Source organism: Zonotrichia albicollis, chromosome 9 (genome assembly GCF_047830755.1).
Source record: "Zonotrichia albicollis isolate bZonAlb1 chromosome 9, bZonAlb1.hap1, whole genome shotgun sequence".
Taxonomy (NCBI): domain Eukaryota; kingdom Metazoa; phylum Chordata; class Aves; order Passeriformes; family Passerellidae; genus Zonotrichia; species Zonotrichia albicollis.
Genome location: NC_133827.1, coordinates 29808778 through 29828029, shown reverse-complemented (window position 1 = coordinate 29828029; position 19252 = coordinate 29808778). Strand labels below are relative to the sequence as shown.

General features: G+C 37.7%; 1 protein-coding gene across 25 annotated transcripts in view; it reads left to right on the top strand.

Moving 5' to 3' along the window:
• Nucleotides 1-19252, top strand: part of DLG1 (discs large MAGUK scaffold protein 1) — a 140734-nt gene that overhangs the window by 94938 nt on the left and 26544 nt on the right. For all 25 annotated transcript variants that reach the window (XM_074547157.1, XM_074547154.1, XM_074547155.1 and 22 more), the window contains 5 exons: nt 438-574; nt 1399-1543; nt 7321-7447; nt 9224-9380; nt 10450-10552. In XM_074547157.1, the coding sequence (XP_074403258.1) occupies nt 438-574; nt 1399-1543; nt 7321-7447; nt 9224-9380; nt 10450-10552 (669 nt within the window). The remainder of the gene's footprint in view (nt 1-437; nt 575-1398; nt 1544-7320; nt 7448-9223; nt 9381-10449; nt 10553-19252) is intronic.

The following is a 19252-nucleotide window of genomic DNA, read 5'->3' as shown; positions in this document are numbered from 1 at the left end:
TTAAATGATGAAAAATGTTTCTGGTTGTATCTAGTAATTTTTAAGTACATTGAAATTGGAGTGAAATACTTAATTGGATTACCTAGTAAGGATGTTTGAGAGATTAAAAATAATTTAGGGAAATTAATTACTGGGCAATATGACTATAAATATATAGATGCATGATGATGCTTACAGTTCTGCTCTGCCCATACTTCACAAAGGATGAAGTAAATGATCTAGCTTTTGGTTTTCAGAGTTGTGTATGTGTTATATCTTTTCTAGAGCTTTATTTTCAAGAAAATTATGGAGTTAACTTGAAAAGGCATCAGAATTACTTCAGCCAGACCCTGATTGTATATATTCATGTTACATAAGGAGTGTTATTATTTATGTAGGAATTTAAATCCAATGATTGCAAAAAAGGTTTCTTGAATAATGCCTTTATCTTCAAGCAGGTCTTGGTTTCAGTATTGCTGGTGGTGTAGGAAATCAGCATATACCTGGGGACAACAGCATTTATGTAACCAAAATCATCGAAGGTGGGGCAGCACATAAAGATGGCAAACTTCAGATTGGAGACAAACTTTTAGCTGTAAGTAAGAGCTGCATTTTTTTAATAGTCATTCACTTTTAGGCTCAATAGGAGCATGATTCAATTTGTGGTTAAGCTGCCTGGAAATCAGTGATAAAATTAAATCTGCATCATTCAACACCATCCCATCAGGAAATCTGAAGTCTATTCCTCAGCCCAATGTTCCATGCAAAACCTGTATAAATCAGCATATTTATTTCTGATGCCTGCTATTATTTTTCTGGGATCTGAGTGACAGAATTGTAGACAAACATACAATGGAATTGTTTCTTTTCTGAAAATAGAAGAATGAAATGGAACTACTTGTACTGGTGGCTGGGCAGCCTTTAGCCAGCCTGTAGTCAAGCTGCTGCTTATGTTGCATTTCAGTGTTTGTCATGCTTTTGAATGGGGTTGTTGTTTTTTTAAAAATCTTAAAATAGCTTCAAAATTGAATTTTTCTATACACAAAGTAAAAAAATCTCTTCAACTTCCTGAAATTCAATCCACAGTTTTTTTTTTCCAGATAGAAAAATGAAAGCCATAGCCATACATTACAGAATGTAACTTTATGTCTCTGTGTTTAATTTGTACTGCAATTACCAAATACTGCAAAATGACTTTTCAGTCTTCAAGAGTGGTAGGAATGAAAATCTATTAAAAAGATATTAACAAAAGGCTTTTAGAAAACTTGTAGGAAACTTATATAATTTCATGGTACCAGATATGTCTGGGGCATGTGAATCCTAATAAAGACTCTCAGTACCTGTTCCAACAGCCTTCAGTGTGTGTCCAATGGAAACAGTACATTTTTCTGGGTTCAGAATGTTTGTTTTTCTCTTCAGGTCAACAGTGTTTGCTTAGAAGAAGTTACTCATGAAGAAGCAGTGACTGCCTTAAAAAACACATCTGACTTTGTTTATCTGAAGGTTGCAAAACCCACCAGCATGTTCATGAATGACAGTTATGCTCCTCCTGACATCACAAACTGTAAGTTCATCTTATCTTTCTGATTTAATTAATTTTCCCTTTAAGGCATTAACATATTTCATTTTTAGTATTTTAACTTTTGCAAGCTTAAAAAATTATATGAGGCAAAAATCTGATAGAAGTTGATTAATGAGGAAAATTATATACTATACAGAAAAGCATCCTATAGCTTGTATACTGAAAAGACAGCAACAGCAGCAGGGCTCCAGGTGTGTTTTTGTGGCTGTCATGGCCCAGTCCTAGAGACTCAGTGTTAGTCAATACTTGCTGGTGAGTAAAAGGGGAGAGAACAAGTATCTTATGCTCTTGGGGTGTGAAGAGTAGAAAGCAGTGCACTCTGAGGGTGTTCAGTGTCCTGTAAACTAAGAGGTTGGTGATGCTCTGACGTTATTCCCATTTTCCCTGAACTTGCTTGAACTTGCATATACTTGAATAAACTGAACAGGGAGGAGTTCTTGCTCTGGTGCCTTCCTGTGAACGTGTTAAAAAATTCCATATTAACTTATTTGAAATCTGACTTCAGTTTTGACATAATTATTGACAATTTGAATGGAAAACCAGTGACTGCTGTATTAAAAAGGAGTTACAAGAATTTCTTGTTGACATAAGGGTACTACTGACAAGAGTATTTTAAAAGTCAAACATACAAATCCAGAAAGTTCAGGGTTGAACTACAATGTAAAGAAATATTTGAGTTGAGTATACTTAAGAGGGTTATTACCATTTAGTGGCTGGAGGAAAATGGAAGATAATGATATAACTGCATATTTCCAAGACGGAATAGACTGACTTTTCTGGATTACCAGTTTTACTCATGTTGTCACATAAAATGGTTCTAGGGGAGACTTATTTTAGGTACTGCTTTGTTTCCTGCCATTAGATATGTGCAATTGATATGTAGCACTGATCTGTTTAGGTGCTACTTCATATGAAAGAAAGGAACACTTTGGGACTGACAGATGTAATTGACAACAGTATGTAAAGAACAACAAACTAAAGTGCAGCACAACAAAGACTGAAGTACCTTATAAGCCCATCAATTATTGGCAATAGCTACAGTATCTTAAAATCTATTTGTAAGCTTATTGAATTACAATTTGGAGCTAATTAGGTTTTATCTCCACTGTGTTATTAGAGGTATGCTCTGGAAGGCTCCATTCTTTGACATATCTAATTTTCAGCCTCCACTGATTCTTCCCCTGTTTTCTACTCATATATTTTATGGTTAGAGAGCAGCCATTTTCCCTTACTGTATCTAGTTTGTTCAACAACCTTTCCCACTGTTTCCTTGGAAAGTAGACTTCCTGTTCTTTCTCCATATAACTGGTCTTTTCATATATTTCACCTGGAATTCATATTTTTTTGGAAAAGAGAAATCTGATTTTTACCTAATGTTCCTGGTAATGTTGCAGTAATACAGTTACACTGCTGTGGATGGGGATGTGACAAAGCTTGAAGCATCTCCTCTCTTACTGCAGCACCTTGACTCAATCATTGGAATATTTACTTTGTTCATCTTTTTTGGGGTCAAACACAAAAACTGTAGAAAGTTTGAGGGGGGAAGGTAGAGAAGGAGCTGATTCCTGGTAACTTGCCCAGTGTTAATAAATCAATGACAGTGGCACAGGTGGCTGTTGGTTGTTGGACCTCTTGTCATGCAGAGATATTAATTTCTCTCAAATGATGGATGAGCTGGAGGCTCAGTTCATTGAAGGCAAGTGCATGATAACACAGATCCATAAGAGTGCCTTCTTCAAGAATTCCTTCTCAGCATGTCCAATGGCTGGACAGATCAGGGAGGTTCTCTCAAGGGTAACCCCACATGACTGCCATGAGGATGTCCTCTGCCATCTTGCCATGAGCCCCTAATTTCTCAGGAAGTGTGACTTGGTGTCACATCCATTACCAGAGATAAATGCCTGGTCACACATGTAGGCTCCTTTTGTCCCATTACCATCCTTCCTCCAGAGTTTCTCTCTGTTTGCTCTCTCTCTAAGGGTGATTTGAGAGATGCTGGCATTCTGTGCAGCCCAGTATCCCATCCTTTGTGGGAAGTGCGTTTCTATCCTTATACTGAGAAAAGCCAGTTTCCTGACCCTGTCATGTACCTCAAGCTCCAGCAGCTGCTTCTGGGAACCTTTCTCTTCCAACTCAAGTATTCTGAAAAAAGAGTCATGGAAGTTTTTCTCAGATGCCAGACATCATCTCTCTGTCTTTTAATCACCCTTGGCAAGGTTTGTGGGCTGTCTGTACTTTTGAGTAGATTTTCTGAGTTTTATTTCATTTAGCTACAGTTCCCTTGAGTTCTCTATCTGAAGATACTGTTTTTCACTGTTTCTGGTAGACCAAAGAACATTCCTCTGCAAAGTTCTGGGTTCTTTGATGAAACTTCAGTCTGTTTCTTTTCCTTACAACAGAAGAGCCTTTTCTACTCAAGGGTCCATGAGCTTCTGTCTCTGTTGATCAAAGTGCTGCTGGCTGTTATTGCAGCTGGTGAGGAGACTGAACCTACTGCTGGAATTTTGAACCCAAAGCAGACCTGAAGGTCTTGCTGAGGTGTTTAATGACTTAATTCCAGGAAATCAGCTTAGTCTTTTCCTCAGTCTTTCACTTATGAAGCACAAGTGTGTGTTTCTGAGCTGCTAAATGTTATTTTTCTAATACAGGACAGAACAAAAGCTTTTCCAGTACCTCTCAGCATTTGCACATTTACACTGGAAATCTCAAAGGGAGACATCAATCTCCTCAAAGGCTGATTCTGCTTTTGCGACCAGAAAGCCTCTGCTTTTTGCATGAGGCTGATCAGTTAGATAGAACTACCAAAAAATGGTGGCACCTGTATGTAGTATTTTATACTGCATTTAGCAGAGCAGTACAGGGCTCAAGAGCTTTAGATTGGGGATTCTGAAGTGCTTTTGCCATATGGCAGGTATTAAAGAGATATTTTCTAGGATCACCTGGCTTGTGAGGCAATGTTGAAACAGTTACCAGGCTTCTTTCTTCACCTACTCATCTGCAGCTCTTTTGAGACATGTATTTGCAATCCGCCTTCCTATTTCTGTCCATGAGAATCCTTTTAGCCAGGTTCTTAGGAGTTCAGTCCTACCACAAAGGAGAAGTAAGATATGCACAGAGGCTCCCTGTGAACATGTCTACTCCAAGTGGTGTTAAGGTAGAAACTCTATAATATGTGAACTGCTCACTTACAGAACCCTTGGGAGGTCTTTTTGTTTGCTTATTTTATTTCTGGGATGTTTTTTGTTTGGTTGGTTAGTTTTTTGCTTGTTTTGGTTTTTATTAAAATTCTCATTTTATCAGAAATATCAAAAAGTACAGTGCACAGTGCTTGGTACTGTGCAGAACGTGCCATAGCTTGCTCACTGTGCTAACTTCTGTGCACTTGGTAGTTAATTCAAAAGTCCAAATTCAGAATTTGAAAGTGGCTTAATGTTTTTTTGAGAGAGATGACTGCTTTGATACAGGCCTCCTTTGAAGACATTATCAGTGATTCATTTTTGACTCCTAATTAATATCAAAGTATTTTTGTGCTTTTGTGTGTTGGTATAGTGTTTCCACCCTACATTGAGAAATAAAATATTGGAAGGGAGGGAATAATCAGTTTCTTCACTAGACATGGATGCCTTATCATTTCTTAAATGGCCTAAGTACGGGAAGAGAAGAATATGTAATAACAGTAAAAGACAATAAAGTTTTAATTTTATTGCCCATTTTAGAAATTATACTTGTGGTTGGTGTCCTCAGTTTACAGGTAATAGGAAAATAATAGGAAATCTTCCATTTTTTTCTTGTTGTCTATAACTGTCTTATGTAAAGGAGAGGGTGGATTTGGAAATGGAATTACTTCATAAGAGTCTGACTTTTCCTGTCAAAGCAAGTTGATTTTATGCATGCAGTTTTCTGTTCATCCAAAAGACAGCTCCTTTATCAATTCCACCAGTAATAATATTTACCTGGAAATAGAACTTTAGACCTTATTTACGATTCAAAAAGTGATGGCTTGCCTTTTATTTCTGTCACATTTCTCATGAATATGCTTCAGCTATAATTTCCATCTGAAGCAGTTTCAGGGGAGGTGCAGGCACGGTTTAGTGCAGGAGCTCCACAGAGAGCAGCCTCTTTGTGCCTTTATAGCTTTGCTTTCATAGCACTGAGAGCACCACTGAGAAAGGAGCAGACTGTTCCAAGCAAGTAGCACATGTAAAACTTCAGGAAGGATGCAGCCAGTGCTCTTGTGGAACTGTCCACAGGTCTGAAATAATAAACTGTTATATTGATCAATAGCTGACTTTTAGTCACAGGGTGAAATGATAAAAAATATAAAAAATAAGGTAATGTAATAGGTGGTGTGTATGTTTCTGAACACAGTGCAGTTAAAAGCTGCAAGAACCTGAAAAACAATCAAATGAGAAGTACTGTAAGCCAATGAAAATAGAATTTGTATCTAATCTTTCCCTATAAAATATGCATCATTATGGCTACCATTGGCTTGTTAAAAGCAATTTCAAATTCATGTTGTGGAATGAGATAATTTAGTACAGGAACAGAATGTACAGAGCTGCTATACTGTGCAACAGTTGTTCAGGTTTTTTAATCAGCATCCATTTTCCTCTAGTTGGAAAAGAGCTCATAATGTCTCACATTTCATTTTTAGTGCTTTAGCTTTAAAATTTTCTGAGAAAAAACAAAATAACTGTATTTGTGTGGTTTTGTTTTAAGCAAAATGCATGTGAGTTTGAACTGCTGAAGCTGTTAATAGTGGATTTTAATGCTTGCTGATATGTTGACAGTTTTGTGCTGATGCATATGATGCCATGTGAAGAATTTACTACACACAGGTTTACTAGAAATCTAGAACAATGCAGGCACAATCCAGCCCAGACTGGGTGGTTTCGAATGTATATGTATATAAATAGCAAATATATAATGTGCATATATATATATCAAGACTACTCTTGACAAGTTTGTATATGATCCAAACTTTTTTGAAATGGCTTAAAAAGGAAAAAAACAAAAGGAGAATATGCAGATTACTTCATCAATCTGTGTCATGTATGTTTAGTTAAAGAGCTTTGGGTTTATGTAAATCCTCAAAGGTCAGCTACCCCATCAGATACAGCAAGTAAGGGCAAAGAGTCTGGCAGCTTTAATAATACTGAATCTGTGAAGAGATGTTCATGTTTAAGCCTCAAAGTTTGAAGCACTTACGCCAGGAAAAAGCCATTTCCAATTGTAGAACATTCTTTGAAATAGAAAATAGTGGGTATGACTGTGCCTTAATGAGCCCTTCAAATTGATGTGCCTAACTTGGAATTATCATGCACCTTCTTAATTATTTATTGGAACAATTCTCCTGGTGTTGTAGATTTTCCATCAATTGTAATCATTAAGATGCTAAATTTCTTCTGGTATGTGTGTTGTGGTTCAGTTAAAACTTTGCTTCAGTCAAGTTAAAGACAACTTTAAAACAGATAAATCTCCAGAGTGTTCCCATGGGCTTCAGCTATCCACAGTAACTGTTTTTTAAAAAGTTTTATTTGAGACACAATGAAACTGAAAAATTTGCTCACTGACTTAGTGAGGAGACTGGGGAATGTACAGATTTAACACGCTATTTTAGAACTATGACATTTATAATATATCATTTCAACTGATATGGTTTGTTTTTGAAAGAGGTCACTCCTTTGTTTCATTTCCTCCAGCTCTTTTTTTGGTATTATCCTAATGTCTTTTCTTGTTTTCCTTCCCCCCCTGTGAAGCTTATTCTCAGCCAGTGGATAACCATATCAGCCCATCTGCCTACCTGGGACAGTCCCTGCCCCCAGCATCCCCAGGGAGATACTCGCCAGTTCCCAAGGGAATGCTTGGAGATGATGAGATCACCAGGTAATGAACAACCCAAGGGTCAGATGGATTAGCCAGGGGAGATCCAGAATGTGATAGTGGGCAAAATACTAGGGAATGCTATATTTTATTTCAAGAAATAGATGCTAGTTTTTAAGTCTTGTAAATATTGTTGTAAGGATAAAACGATGTATATTTATATGTATATATATATACGCACACATGCTTTATTTATCAATCCAAGAATAGCATTAAAAGCAGAAAGCCCTGGAAATGCTGCCTGCATTGACGGAGATTTTTAGGATGGTAATATGAGCAGACCAGAGATTTTCTTATTTTAAAGAGTGTTTGGGTCCTCCCTGCCCCCACAGAGAAGGGTTTGTTTTGATGGACTCTAAATCCAGAAGGGATGGAGAGCTCTTAATCCTTTCCCATTAAGAGACCTTTCATTCCTTCACTGATTCAGTAGATTGCATTAATCTTTTGTTCATCATTGATGATAAAGGGAAGCTCTTGTAATTTTGTTGCCCTTCTGTTCTGCAAGTATAGGGATGTTACCCTGCACTTTCAGTGTGCTGTTGCTGAATTCTGTGTCACACCATCATCTGATATGGCTAATGTCACTCAGATTCCGAGGCAGGGTCCACCCAGGATTGAAACCTAAGTGGCATAATAAGCTGGAGAATTGATTTTAGTGTAGTGGAAGGTAGGATATGTCTTTATACTGATTTTTAACTTAGTATTAGGTAGACATATAAGCCAAAATTATTCTGTCCTGTTGATATCATTATGGTTTTATTGCTTTCCTTTAAAATTACTGTAAAAGACAGTTTTTAGATTTCTTCTAAAATGCAAGGCATATTCAGAAAATGTTTAAATTTTCTTTAACTTACCTTCTCATATTACACTCTCCATCCCAAACAGAGATTTATAAATTTTGTGTTACTTTAAAAGATACTGCATCTTTTTGTTTTCTCTTCTGTTCTGTTTTTGTTTATGTATTGGTGTGATCCAGAACAATATGTATAGAGATTTTCACAATGTAATTTATTTGTAATAAAACAGTACTCTGAAAAAATGAATATAATAGTTAATGGAGGTGAAATTTAAGAAATTGACCTTAAGATGATTCAATTGTTAGTGCAAAAATTGAGTGACTTTTAAAGATTAGACTAGATAATACTTTTTGTTTTGGAAAAGAAAGCAGCTTCTTACTTTATCCTGTAAATTAATAATTAATACCTCCAAATACCTAATGTCCATTAATTGTTCTTTAGTGCTCTCTAGTGATTTTTGAAATGCAGTGCACAGTTTTTCTGCTTTATTAGAAATGTCTTTTTCTGAGATCATTTATGCTTTGCTTGTATTAAATTGAGTAGCAGATAATAGATTTTTGGAAGGAGTCTTTCTGCATTAGAATGTAACTGGCTTTGTCAATATTTTTTCTTTCCTCCCCTCATTCAAATTAGGAGGGGATCCTGTGAACAAAAGTGCAACAACTTGGTTTAGTTTAACTTCTTCAATTGCAGTTGCTTTACTGAATTTGAAAATTGTATCTGAAATGTCACAACCTGCACTGATCTTCTTGAACAATGAGGAAAATATTAAGTAATGACATTTAGTGCTGAATAGGATTGTAGCACAATAGGAATTTATTTATATATTTATTTATACATTTGTACATACTTACAGGTTTGTTCATTTCACCTAATAACAAAGAAGGGATTTTGTTTTGCATCAAGGAACTTTTCTAATTGTTTATTTTACTTTTCTTCATATCTAGTGACCAAGATTTCATATTCTTTTCTTTTCCTTCAGGGAGCCTAGAAAGGTTGTCCTACATCGAGGATCAACAGGTCTTGGTTTCAACATTGTTGGAGGAGAAGATGGAGAAGGAATTTTCATCTCCTTCATCCTTGCAGGAGGGCCAGCTGACCTGAGTGGAGAGCTTAGAAAAGGAGATCGTATAATTTCTGTAGGATTCTTTGTTTCTTTTATTCAAACAGCAAAAAAAGTTTCCCCCTCCCTGCATATTAATACAAAGTAATGACATACAAAAAATGTTATTAACAGAGCTAAATTTGAGATAATGGAACAGATATACTTCCAAACTATCTTTGAGAACTTTAGTCTGCCTCAGTTTCTCATCTATTACCTGATTAAAATAGCACTTCCCTCTCTGAGACATTCAGTGAAGACATTAACTTCTGTAGCTGAGGGTTGTGTCTCAATTGAAAGAATACAGGTTTCAGAAATAACCCTTCTAATGAGGTGGAGATACTTGGCTGCAGTGTCTAAAACTGGGTCTTTACTTCCTGGAGTAACTGCTGAACCTCCTATTAGTCTTAAAAATATGCATCTCATACCTCTCTAAGGACTTCTTCTATAGTAGTATTGAAGGTGATAAATATTTTGTGTTTCTTTGTGAAATTACTTAATTTATGGAGAATCATTTATTTGGGCAATTACATTGTATTTTGGGAGTTATCTAAGAGGGATTATGTCCTTTTAAAAGCTATTACTAAAACTGGTATTAAAGCACATCTTTATTTAGTTTGAACTATGAAAACTGCTCTTGGTCTAAAATGTGGAACACACATTTCTGCTTAATTTTTTGGTGATGCTATTTTTAAATCTGCTGCATTGAAAACAATGCCAGATTCACAGAGGGTGTTGCCTGTCACTGGGTGTGGTGACAGCATGGTCTGTAGGCATTATTTGGGTAAGAAGATCCCTGAACCATCACAAAAAGTAACATTCTCTGTTTCTCCTTAAAAAGAAAAAAAAAAAGGCACTCTTAAACAAGAAGAAAATTGACTATTAACTCAGTAATATACTGTGGTGGTCTCAGTAGTTCTTAAGAGGGGTATATGTGAGAGAGGATTTTATTGACTTGATTTCAGGAGCAATGTTAGGAACAGGGGAAATGCACATGGTATGGAAACTAGTTTGTATCCAGTTAATTGTTTTTCCACAGGTGTGTGTTTTGTGGTGATAAACACAAGCATTAATTTTGATGAAGGGCTTTTTTGTATTACTTGTAGGTAAATGGAGTGGATCTAAAATCAGCAACCCATGAACAGGCAGCAGCAGCCCTGAAGAACGCAGGCCAAGCAGTGACTATTGTAGCTCAGTACCGTCCAGAAGGTAAGGGCTGCTTTACACATTCAAGTTCTCTTGTACAAATTGAAGCTCAGAGAAAGATTATCCACAGTGTCCTTCCACCAAACACCTCTTCTGAAAGAAATAATGTTATAGGTGTTGTCACATATATGTTAGCATAATGGCATGTGATTGGATTGGGATATCTGTAAGTGTTGCTGCCATGCTTTGCTACATTTCTTGCTTTCACCATTGCAGAATTTCTGGTTTTCAGTAAATATTGCCACTGTCATAACATGAAAATTAATCCAGTAAATCTAGAATTTAATAGAAATACTCTATTGTTCTTTTGTATTTCCAATTGTCTTCATGCTTTATTATGGTGGTTTTATATGCTTTAATAGTAGGAAGATAGAAGACTAATTCCTTCTTTGTGGTGTTGATTCAGATGACCTGAGGAGACCATCAGGTTTTCATTCCTTGATTTCACACTGAGATGTTATTTCTATTTATCCAGCAGTTTCCTCTGGTCCAGATTAGACTGCAGCTGATGCTGATTAACCATCCTTGTGTGTTCTGCAGAACACTACATCATCAATACACATATTTGTCCTCTTGTATTTCTGCAGCACATTTCAAATGCCTCTATTTGAAACTTTAACAATTTAATAGTCCAGAATGAAATGCTTGAGTCTGTAAAATCATCTATTATTGGTGTTACATATACCAAGACATTTTTGTTGTTTTATGAACTGTGATGATCAGCAAATTTCTCCATTTTTGCTAAATTGGTTGGCTTAGCACTGAATCTTCCTTGCAGAGACTTGTGTGTGTGAAACTTTCCTTTGGCAGTACTGTCAAGGGGTAAGTGTCAGTGTCCATCAGGAGTGGACATGGAGCAGGACTGCTGCCTTCATCTGTTGGGTGGCTGATAGCAGCACACTTCAGTTGTTCTTTATTTCCTCTATCCTGACCTACTCAAATGTTTGAAGCATTAGCTTTCACATTCCCCAATCCCACCACCTGCATCACATCACATCTCTGCCCAGACCCAGGAATTCTGTTCATAGTAAGGCCAAATGATTGGTTTTTCTGCTTCCTGGTCAAATCCCTGCAGCCAGCCCATGTTGCCAATGCCTATATTGTCTCAGGGGCTGTATTTGGTCACATATTCCTTTGCTGTGGTCCAGGATTCATTTTCTAGCAGTGCTCACTCTGAGGCTGCCTTTTAAAGAAAACGGTAAGGTCAGCATTGGCTCTGAAATATTTGCTTTGGCTGTGTGTTACAATTGTCAAGTGTTCAAATATTTCTGTTGATACACATTTGGTCTGTCCTCTGCATGGCTCTTCAGTGTTTTTCAGCTTTTTATGAATAAATGTGTATGTGTGTGTGTTTTTATAATTTTCCTCATTTTTTGTTTCTGCCATTTGGAAACAGGTTAACAGGCATTAAAGTATTCATAAAGTTGTTGTTCATTATTGGTGTTTCTCAAATATCTTCATGAAGATGGAGAGCATCAGTTATAACTGCTTGTATTGCATATGTATTTTATTTATATTTATGAATCCAGCAGGATTTTGTAAAAGATGCTGACAGCTAGGACAGATCAAGGAGATTCTAGACATCCATCAGAGTTCATTATAACTGAGTAAAGAGATTCAGTATGATAGGAGCATTTGGAAGACACTTGGGACTGGCTCACTTCACTCCCTGTTATTGTATATGACAGTTTGTGTGTTCATAGATGTGGTGGGGAATGCTAATTTATGGTTTTACATCCTATCACATTTCCTATTTTCCCATCATAAATTCCCATTTGTCTTTCTCCTCCTATTTTTGGGAAAAGAGGTTTTTTGCAAGCAGTTCTGTCATAGGAAAGCCTGAGTTAGGCTGTAGAAAAATGAATCACTGGAAAACTCTTCTCATGCAAAGGCTTCAATTTTCCATGTCTCTCTCTTCAAATCCATGGTAACTAAACTCCTAATTACTGGGTTTGGGGTAGGCTATTATGACTGAATGAAATTGATTTTATTGAATTTGGGTTTAGATTATGTAACCACTGACTTTTCTTTCCCTTAAATCTCCACAATGATCCTTGGTTATTGAACATTTTTACATTCTTTAAAATGTCTTTCTGGGCATTCCTTTAGTTTCCAGGAGTAATCAGTAAATTTGAGGGATGCCTTCATAAGTTTTTCTACTCCACTGAATTAAATTTCAGCAACTTGCCAGCACTCTTTGGAACAGGTAAAAGCCAAACATGGAATGTGAGTGTGTTGTGCTTTTTACAGAAGTGGCTCAAGCATCAGGCACCCCCACAACTGTGCTCAGTTGACCTCAGACTTTCTCCTTGGAAGCTCCAGGTTTTATCTTGCAGCTTGCCAGGAGCTCATGTTGGAAACTGGTCACCTGTTGGGTTGTGCTGGTGCATCCTTCTGTGGTACATGGATGCCATGGGTGTCATACAGAATCTTCCTGGTTGGACACATCAGTGGGTTTGGACCTGTGGGGGCTGGATGCTGCAGAGGGATCTATAGCAGGAGATGAGCTAGAGTTTGTGAAACAGGAATTATCCTGTAGAAATGTGGTTGGGAAGTCAGGATGTTGTTCTCATTTTCATCTTTATTTGGAAGCTTTTCCCTATTCCTTTGATGGTACTACAAATTCCTACCTCCTTTCAAGACATCACTCATGAATAAAAAGGGATTTTGCTTTACTGTGAATTCAACTGGAAAAGAAATACTGTGACCTGGAGCAGTTTCAAAGCAAGAAATGTTGTTTTAGTACACAAAATTGTTTTTTTAAGCCATTTTGATTCAGTGGCTTCTGATCCATTTAATTTTCCTGCTGCTCCCTGGCTCTGCAGACACCTCAGTGCCACACTGCTGTGTCTCTGGGTTCCTGCAGAGCCAGGATGGCAAGGGAGAATTGTAATGTTGGTGCAGAGGAATGAGAGGAAGCAGTTTGGATATATGTGAATCTCCTGGCAGGGGGGATTCAGGATGGTCAGCAGTGTGATGGTGCTGCATAGCAGGGACACAGGAACCTGAGTGCCTGAAGGGAATGTAGTGAGGGGAGGAGCAGCAAGGGGGAAGTATAGGACTGCAGAGGAGTACAGTTCTGGGAGGGCTCTGTGTTTCACACTGATACCCATTGTTACATTCATTCAAATGAAAAGGTCATCTGAAATGTGATAATAATGTTGCCTCACAGTTCAGGATTTCTGCACAGTTAGATTTTGCCATTCCAAAAAGGTATGAGGTGCCAGTGGGCTGCCATACCTGTATTGTAGTTTGAGTGCATTTAAGTGTTTAAAAATAATAGACTAGCCAAACAAACATAATAAAAATATAAAAATATATTTGATTGGATTTGGATAGAAAATAATTTAGTGGGTTAAGCTTTCTATTGTAGTTATGCTCTGCTAGATCAGAACTGAGCTGTACTAAGGATGTGGACAACATTAACTGCAGTTATGTAAACTGTAAGGCCTGCTCTTGGAGAGAGGCTTGAAGAAGGCAGCAGGCCAAGCCTGTTGGCATCAGCAGTCACTCACTGGTCACCTCATCTTTCTCCAAAGCAGGGCAAAATTCAGACAAGCCTGTCATGACAGAAAAGGGTAGCAGCCCTTTCTGTTTCCCAAGGATTCACCTGACATACCAAAATTAAAATTATAATTTATTTTCTGAAAGTGGTAAGATGTTTAAGTGATCAGATTAGCTTCATGTTCTTAGGTGATCTGGTGGATCAGTGTAAGATTAGGGGAAGGTGGAACCAGAACATCAAGAGAAGATTTCAAAGTATTTGTGTAAAGCATCTGCTTCTGAACCTACATTATTCATATAGGTAGTGCACGTATTCTTTCAGTTTTATTAATGGAAACTGTGTTTTCTTCATTCTCTCTTGTCTTTAGAACAAATGACTCAAAAGAAAAAAAAGGAGGAAACACAGAAGTTTTATTAGAGCTCTGCTCATTGGCCAGTGTGTGGCTGATTTTTCTATTTACAATGCTGCATTTATGTAATTCAAAAGAGAATAACTAAGCTCTGGGAAATGGTGCCATTTTTGCATGTATAAGCTAAGATTGTTTTCTGAGCATTAGTCTTGAAATATATTGTACATCTTCTGTTTGCAAAAGCCTAGCTGGCATAGCATGAAGCCAGTAATGCTTGTGCAAAACTTAATTTTCAGTAATTCTTTTTTACTGAGGCTGAGCTTCCCCTGCTGTATAGATGAGGACATGGATTTTCTTAAATAAAGGTGGTTCAAAAGATCAGTGCATCCTGATTTAATAACATGAAAAATTCATTTAAAAAATACTTCAAAAAAGGTTTGCCTTGTTTTGGGGTATGTGGTCCCTGGTTTTCCAGGTTTCTGTTCTTGCTTGTTTTGTACCTGGTTCTACTCATCTGCAAGTAATCTAGATTAGTCAATTAGAGTATTTTCAAAACTGGACCCTTGAAGATTAGGAAAAGGTTTTTGCTATATATAGCCCTCATAGACACTATAAGGCGGCTTACACATGTTTTAATCCCTTAAAACCTCACTCCTACTCTTTAATATACTAAATAAAATTGCTTGTGAATGCTTGCTAAGCCTTCAGCAGCATTTTTAGTGGATTCACCTCAGCAGTGAGTGGACCTAGTCTCTTTCTGAGTTTTCCAGGGTGTGTGGGAGGTGTTCTTAACTAAATACAAATGCAGTTTTTCTAATCTTTTGAAATTCCTTGGCACAGGCTTTCAAGTGATTAATGAGATACAAGCTCATTAAACATTAGAGTATATAGAAGTCACCAACAGCATGTGGAATTCATTCTGGTCTGTCTTCGGCAATGTTCATATCAAATGACAAGCATTGCAGCCAAATATCTCCTCAAAAATGATTTATGACATTTTTACTGTGGTCCATGCATTTTAAAAGAAAAATGGCAGGTCAATACAGAATCAGTATGATGGTGGCCATCCTAACTAGCAGACTCCATTTCTCTCTTTGGAGGCATCATGGAAAGGAAAATTGAATATTCTGCAAGTTGAGAAAAGACTAAAAATCAGTAGTTATATAAAATTGTCAGCACAAGAGTCCTGCTTAGACAGATCCAAGAGGCCCTGCTAAAGAGGGCTTTCCATAGACAGATGGGAAGAGGGAAGCAAGGGGCATACTTTTTTAATGAAAGTGAACTGTTTCAGCTCTACGTGGGTTCGCTGCATGTAAGAGTCTCTGCCATCTGTTCCCTGTGCGCACATCCCGGCTTCCTTCAGTCGCTGCTCCTCCTGTGCTGTGTGCTGAATTCCCATCCCTTGGGCAGCCTTCTGCTCTCCTGCCCAATTGCTGGAATGTGTGTGTTCCAGACTGGATGCATTTCCATTGCAGCCATGTTTTCCTCTCCCCCTGCCTGCACAGACAGTTTTTCTCTGGATCTGTGTTTTGTTGCCCATCAGATGGGCAGTCCAGGAGAGTTCCATTGATCAGATCCTTTCTGGACTTCTGATTTTCTGTTCAAGTAAATAGTGACATTAAAAATATTACAGATTTCTAGGTGAAATCACTTTAGCAGCTTGGAATCAGAGTAATCTTCTAGGATTTGCTAATCTTCCCTCCTTTTTGTTTCTTGCTGTGGAATACATGCAGACATACAGCAGATTTAGTCTAGTTTTGCACCATCTGCTTATACTGGTGTAATTTTAAAGTTTAAACTTGAGCCCAGATGTAGTCATCCTCTGTTCTTAACAACTGATTATGTGTCAACCAGAGTAGGCTTTGGGTTTTTTGCTTTGGTGGTGGTGGGGTTCTCTTGGATAAATGCCATGAATTGAAGCAGGAGGTGCTTGTGTTTCCTTGATCTCGCTGTTATGTCAGTAGATACTGTTCACTCCCTGCCTCTAAACTTCATGGGAACTTTGAGAAAATTCTAGTCAAGAAAAGATGCCCTTATTCCAATGCTCTTATTTGATTGTGTTCTGGTAGTGTTGTGGTAGTTTTGCTGCCTGCTATCCTTTATTTGATGTATATCAGCGGCAGCTTTCCTAAAATTGAGACCTTAAAAGTTGATTCTGAGTGAGGTTTCATTCACTGCTGTTGCATATACATCTGGTTTTGGAGCCTGACCAAATTCTTACTGAAAGTATTGAGAGGTCGGATTGTGTGGTTTTCTTTTGGCTTTGAATTTCTTTTTGTGTGGGTGTCTGTGTTTCTATGTACCACCATAGTTCTTATTAAAACAGTATTTCAGAATTTCAGTGTTTTGAAGGGTGTGGAAATTGGAAGCATATTTGTAGATGGAGTTCCAGTGGCCAGCCTGCTTCATTTGGGTTAAAATCACTTTTACCTTTTCATTTAAACAGCTTATGCCCTTTCTGTTACCCTGATAACTCTACACCAGAAATCAAATGCATTCCTTCCCTGCCAAGCTCTTCATTTCCTGTTGACCAAGAAAGCAGAGTGTCCTTTTCATCTTGTTCACTATGCCTGTTCCAGCTCTAAATTTCTGGAATGTTGACATGACAAAACTTTCTTTAAAAGTTAAATATTTATATGCGCATTGTATGATTTTGTCACAGCCAGGTGGGGTTTCTTGTGTTGTTCACTGTGATTTAGAGGAACAAATATCAAATTTGTCATACACTATATATGGCTATTATTCATAGCATAAGAAAGAAAGGCATTGTAAAGAAAATAATTCTCTAGTATTTATGAGAATCTAGGCATGATAAGCTGAAGGAGAGTAAGAGATTGAAGATGCAAAAGACACTTGATATCCAACTCTTCTTAATCACAGAGATAGAAATATAACCTGTCCTAGACATATTATAACCTCTTCTAGATAAATTAGCAGAGTTCACACTTTGCTTCCTAAAGCTGATGTTGAACCAACCCTACTTTGTCAGCAGGGCACAGGTGCTGATCCTCAGAAAAGCAGACTAACACTGCTTTTCTGGGGCTATCAAGAGTCCTGTTGCTGTGTTATTTTCTGTCTCCAGCATTAGTTTCAGTAGCACTATACCTAATATTAAGGTTTCTTTTTTTAAAAGCCTGTGTACTTTTTAGCTCCAAACCAAACGATGGTGAGAATTCTATTCATCCTGTTCCTCCCAAAACCTTCTGTTAAGAGAAAAGTAACTCAACTTTTAGCTAGCTCTACATCAGTAGAGCTTACCAGATTCTGACTGCACAGTGCTTAAGCTTCTCCTAAATATGAAATTTCTTGGCACTCCTTTTTGAACATAAAGCCTTCTCAGTCCCAGCCCATTAGTTTCCTTTTTTTGCTTTATTCATATGGCAGGAGCCTCTGTGGTGAAATTATTCTCCTCCTTACTCCTACAGATGTCCCTGTCACTCATTCAGCACTTACTTCCCAGGAGTTCTGATGAGAAAAATTAACTTAGTTCAGGAAGCTGCAAGACCAGCAGATGAAATATAGGATAGAGTCAAGCAATACTGGGAAATGGCTTCCCTGGTAACTCTCTTATATCTGTGTGCTGCATAGGAGGAAGTCTGATTCTTCGATAAAATGGCATGATACAGAAATTTGAATTTTTTCCAGTAGCTATTACAAAGAGTTGCAGATATTTTTAGTATTGAACAAGCTGTAGGACAAGGCTGGGATTATCTGATCTTTTCCATGCTTGCTTTCCTTTCACACAGGGGCATACAAAAATCTTTTAGGTTTATAGTTTCTTGATTTCAAATGAGTAAAATGAGGTGACTTACCCAAGGCCCTGCAGGGCAGCAGTAGCACAGCAGGAGTGGGCTGTTCTCTCACTGCATCTGAGCCCTTCCCCTAAAGAATGCTGCTTTCTAAAAAATGTTGTTTTCTCACATTCCTCTTTGGTTACTATCCTGTCATCTTACATTCTTTTGTTATTAGTGATAGCATCAGTAGTGGTGGAAATAATGGTTTTGATTCTCTTGTCAAACAACCTCAGCAGTTTGGTTTAGTGCTGGTAAAGAGTTTGATCTGAACTTCACTTGTAAACAGACACTTGGTGCTATTTTAAAAACTAGGGTATCTTAAAAGCTACTGGCTTTTGCTTATAAAGGACAAAAGTTAGGGTTATTGAAGAGACTCTTCATGGTGACATAATCTGAACAGGGTTAATTATAGATGCTATCGGTGCTCTCTGTATGAGTATGTGGGGAGAAAGGGCTGCAGAACATAATACGATAAAACATTCACAGTTTTTAGATGGCTGTTGAAGGAACCTTTGTTTAGACATTTTCTCAAGATTTTTTATTTTAGAGTCCTTTCTCAGTCATGCACTTCCTGAATAATCTGGTGCCCACAGGCAGTGAGGGTGCAGCTCAGGAGAGAGCTCAGTGCCCGCTCCAGCAGCTGCTGGCGGCACACACGCCCTGGCTCTGCCAGTGTTGACTTGTTATAATCTGGCATCACGTGATCTCCTGGGGAAGGTGGTGGCTGCACAACATTTCCTTTGACTAGGAAGGGTTTACAAGTGGATCTCTTGATCCTGAAGTCCAAACTATTCAGCTGAAGGAAAAACTTATTTGCTCTGAGTTCGTATTTTATGCTGACGGCATGTAAGTACCTCACTTCAGGAGATGTTTGTCCTGAAGAAGCAATTACTGTTTTCCTGGCTGCCTTTGTAGCTAAAATCAAGTGCATTTAGCATAGTTTTATTAGTACATGGTGCTGCTTAAGAACACAATCCGTTTTTCCAGGATTAACATTGGACATAATTCTGTGGGGGCAATTTGAATCTCTAATGCCGTTTACAAGTGGACTGAAA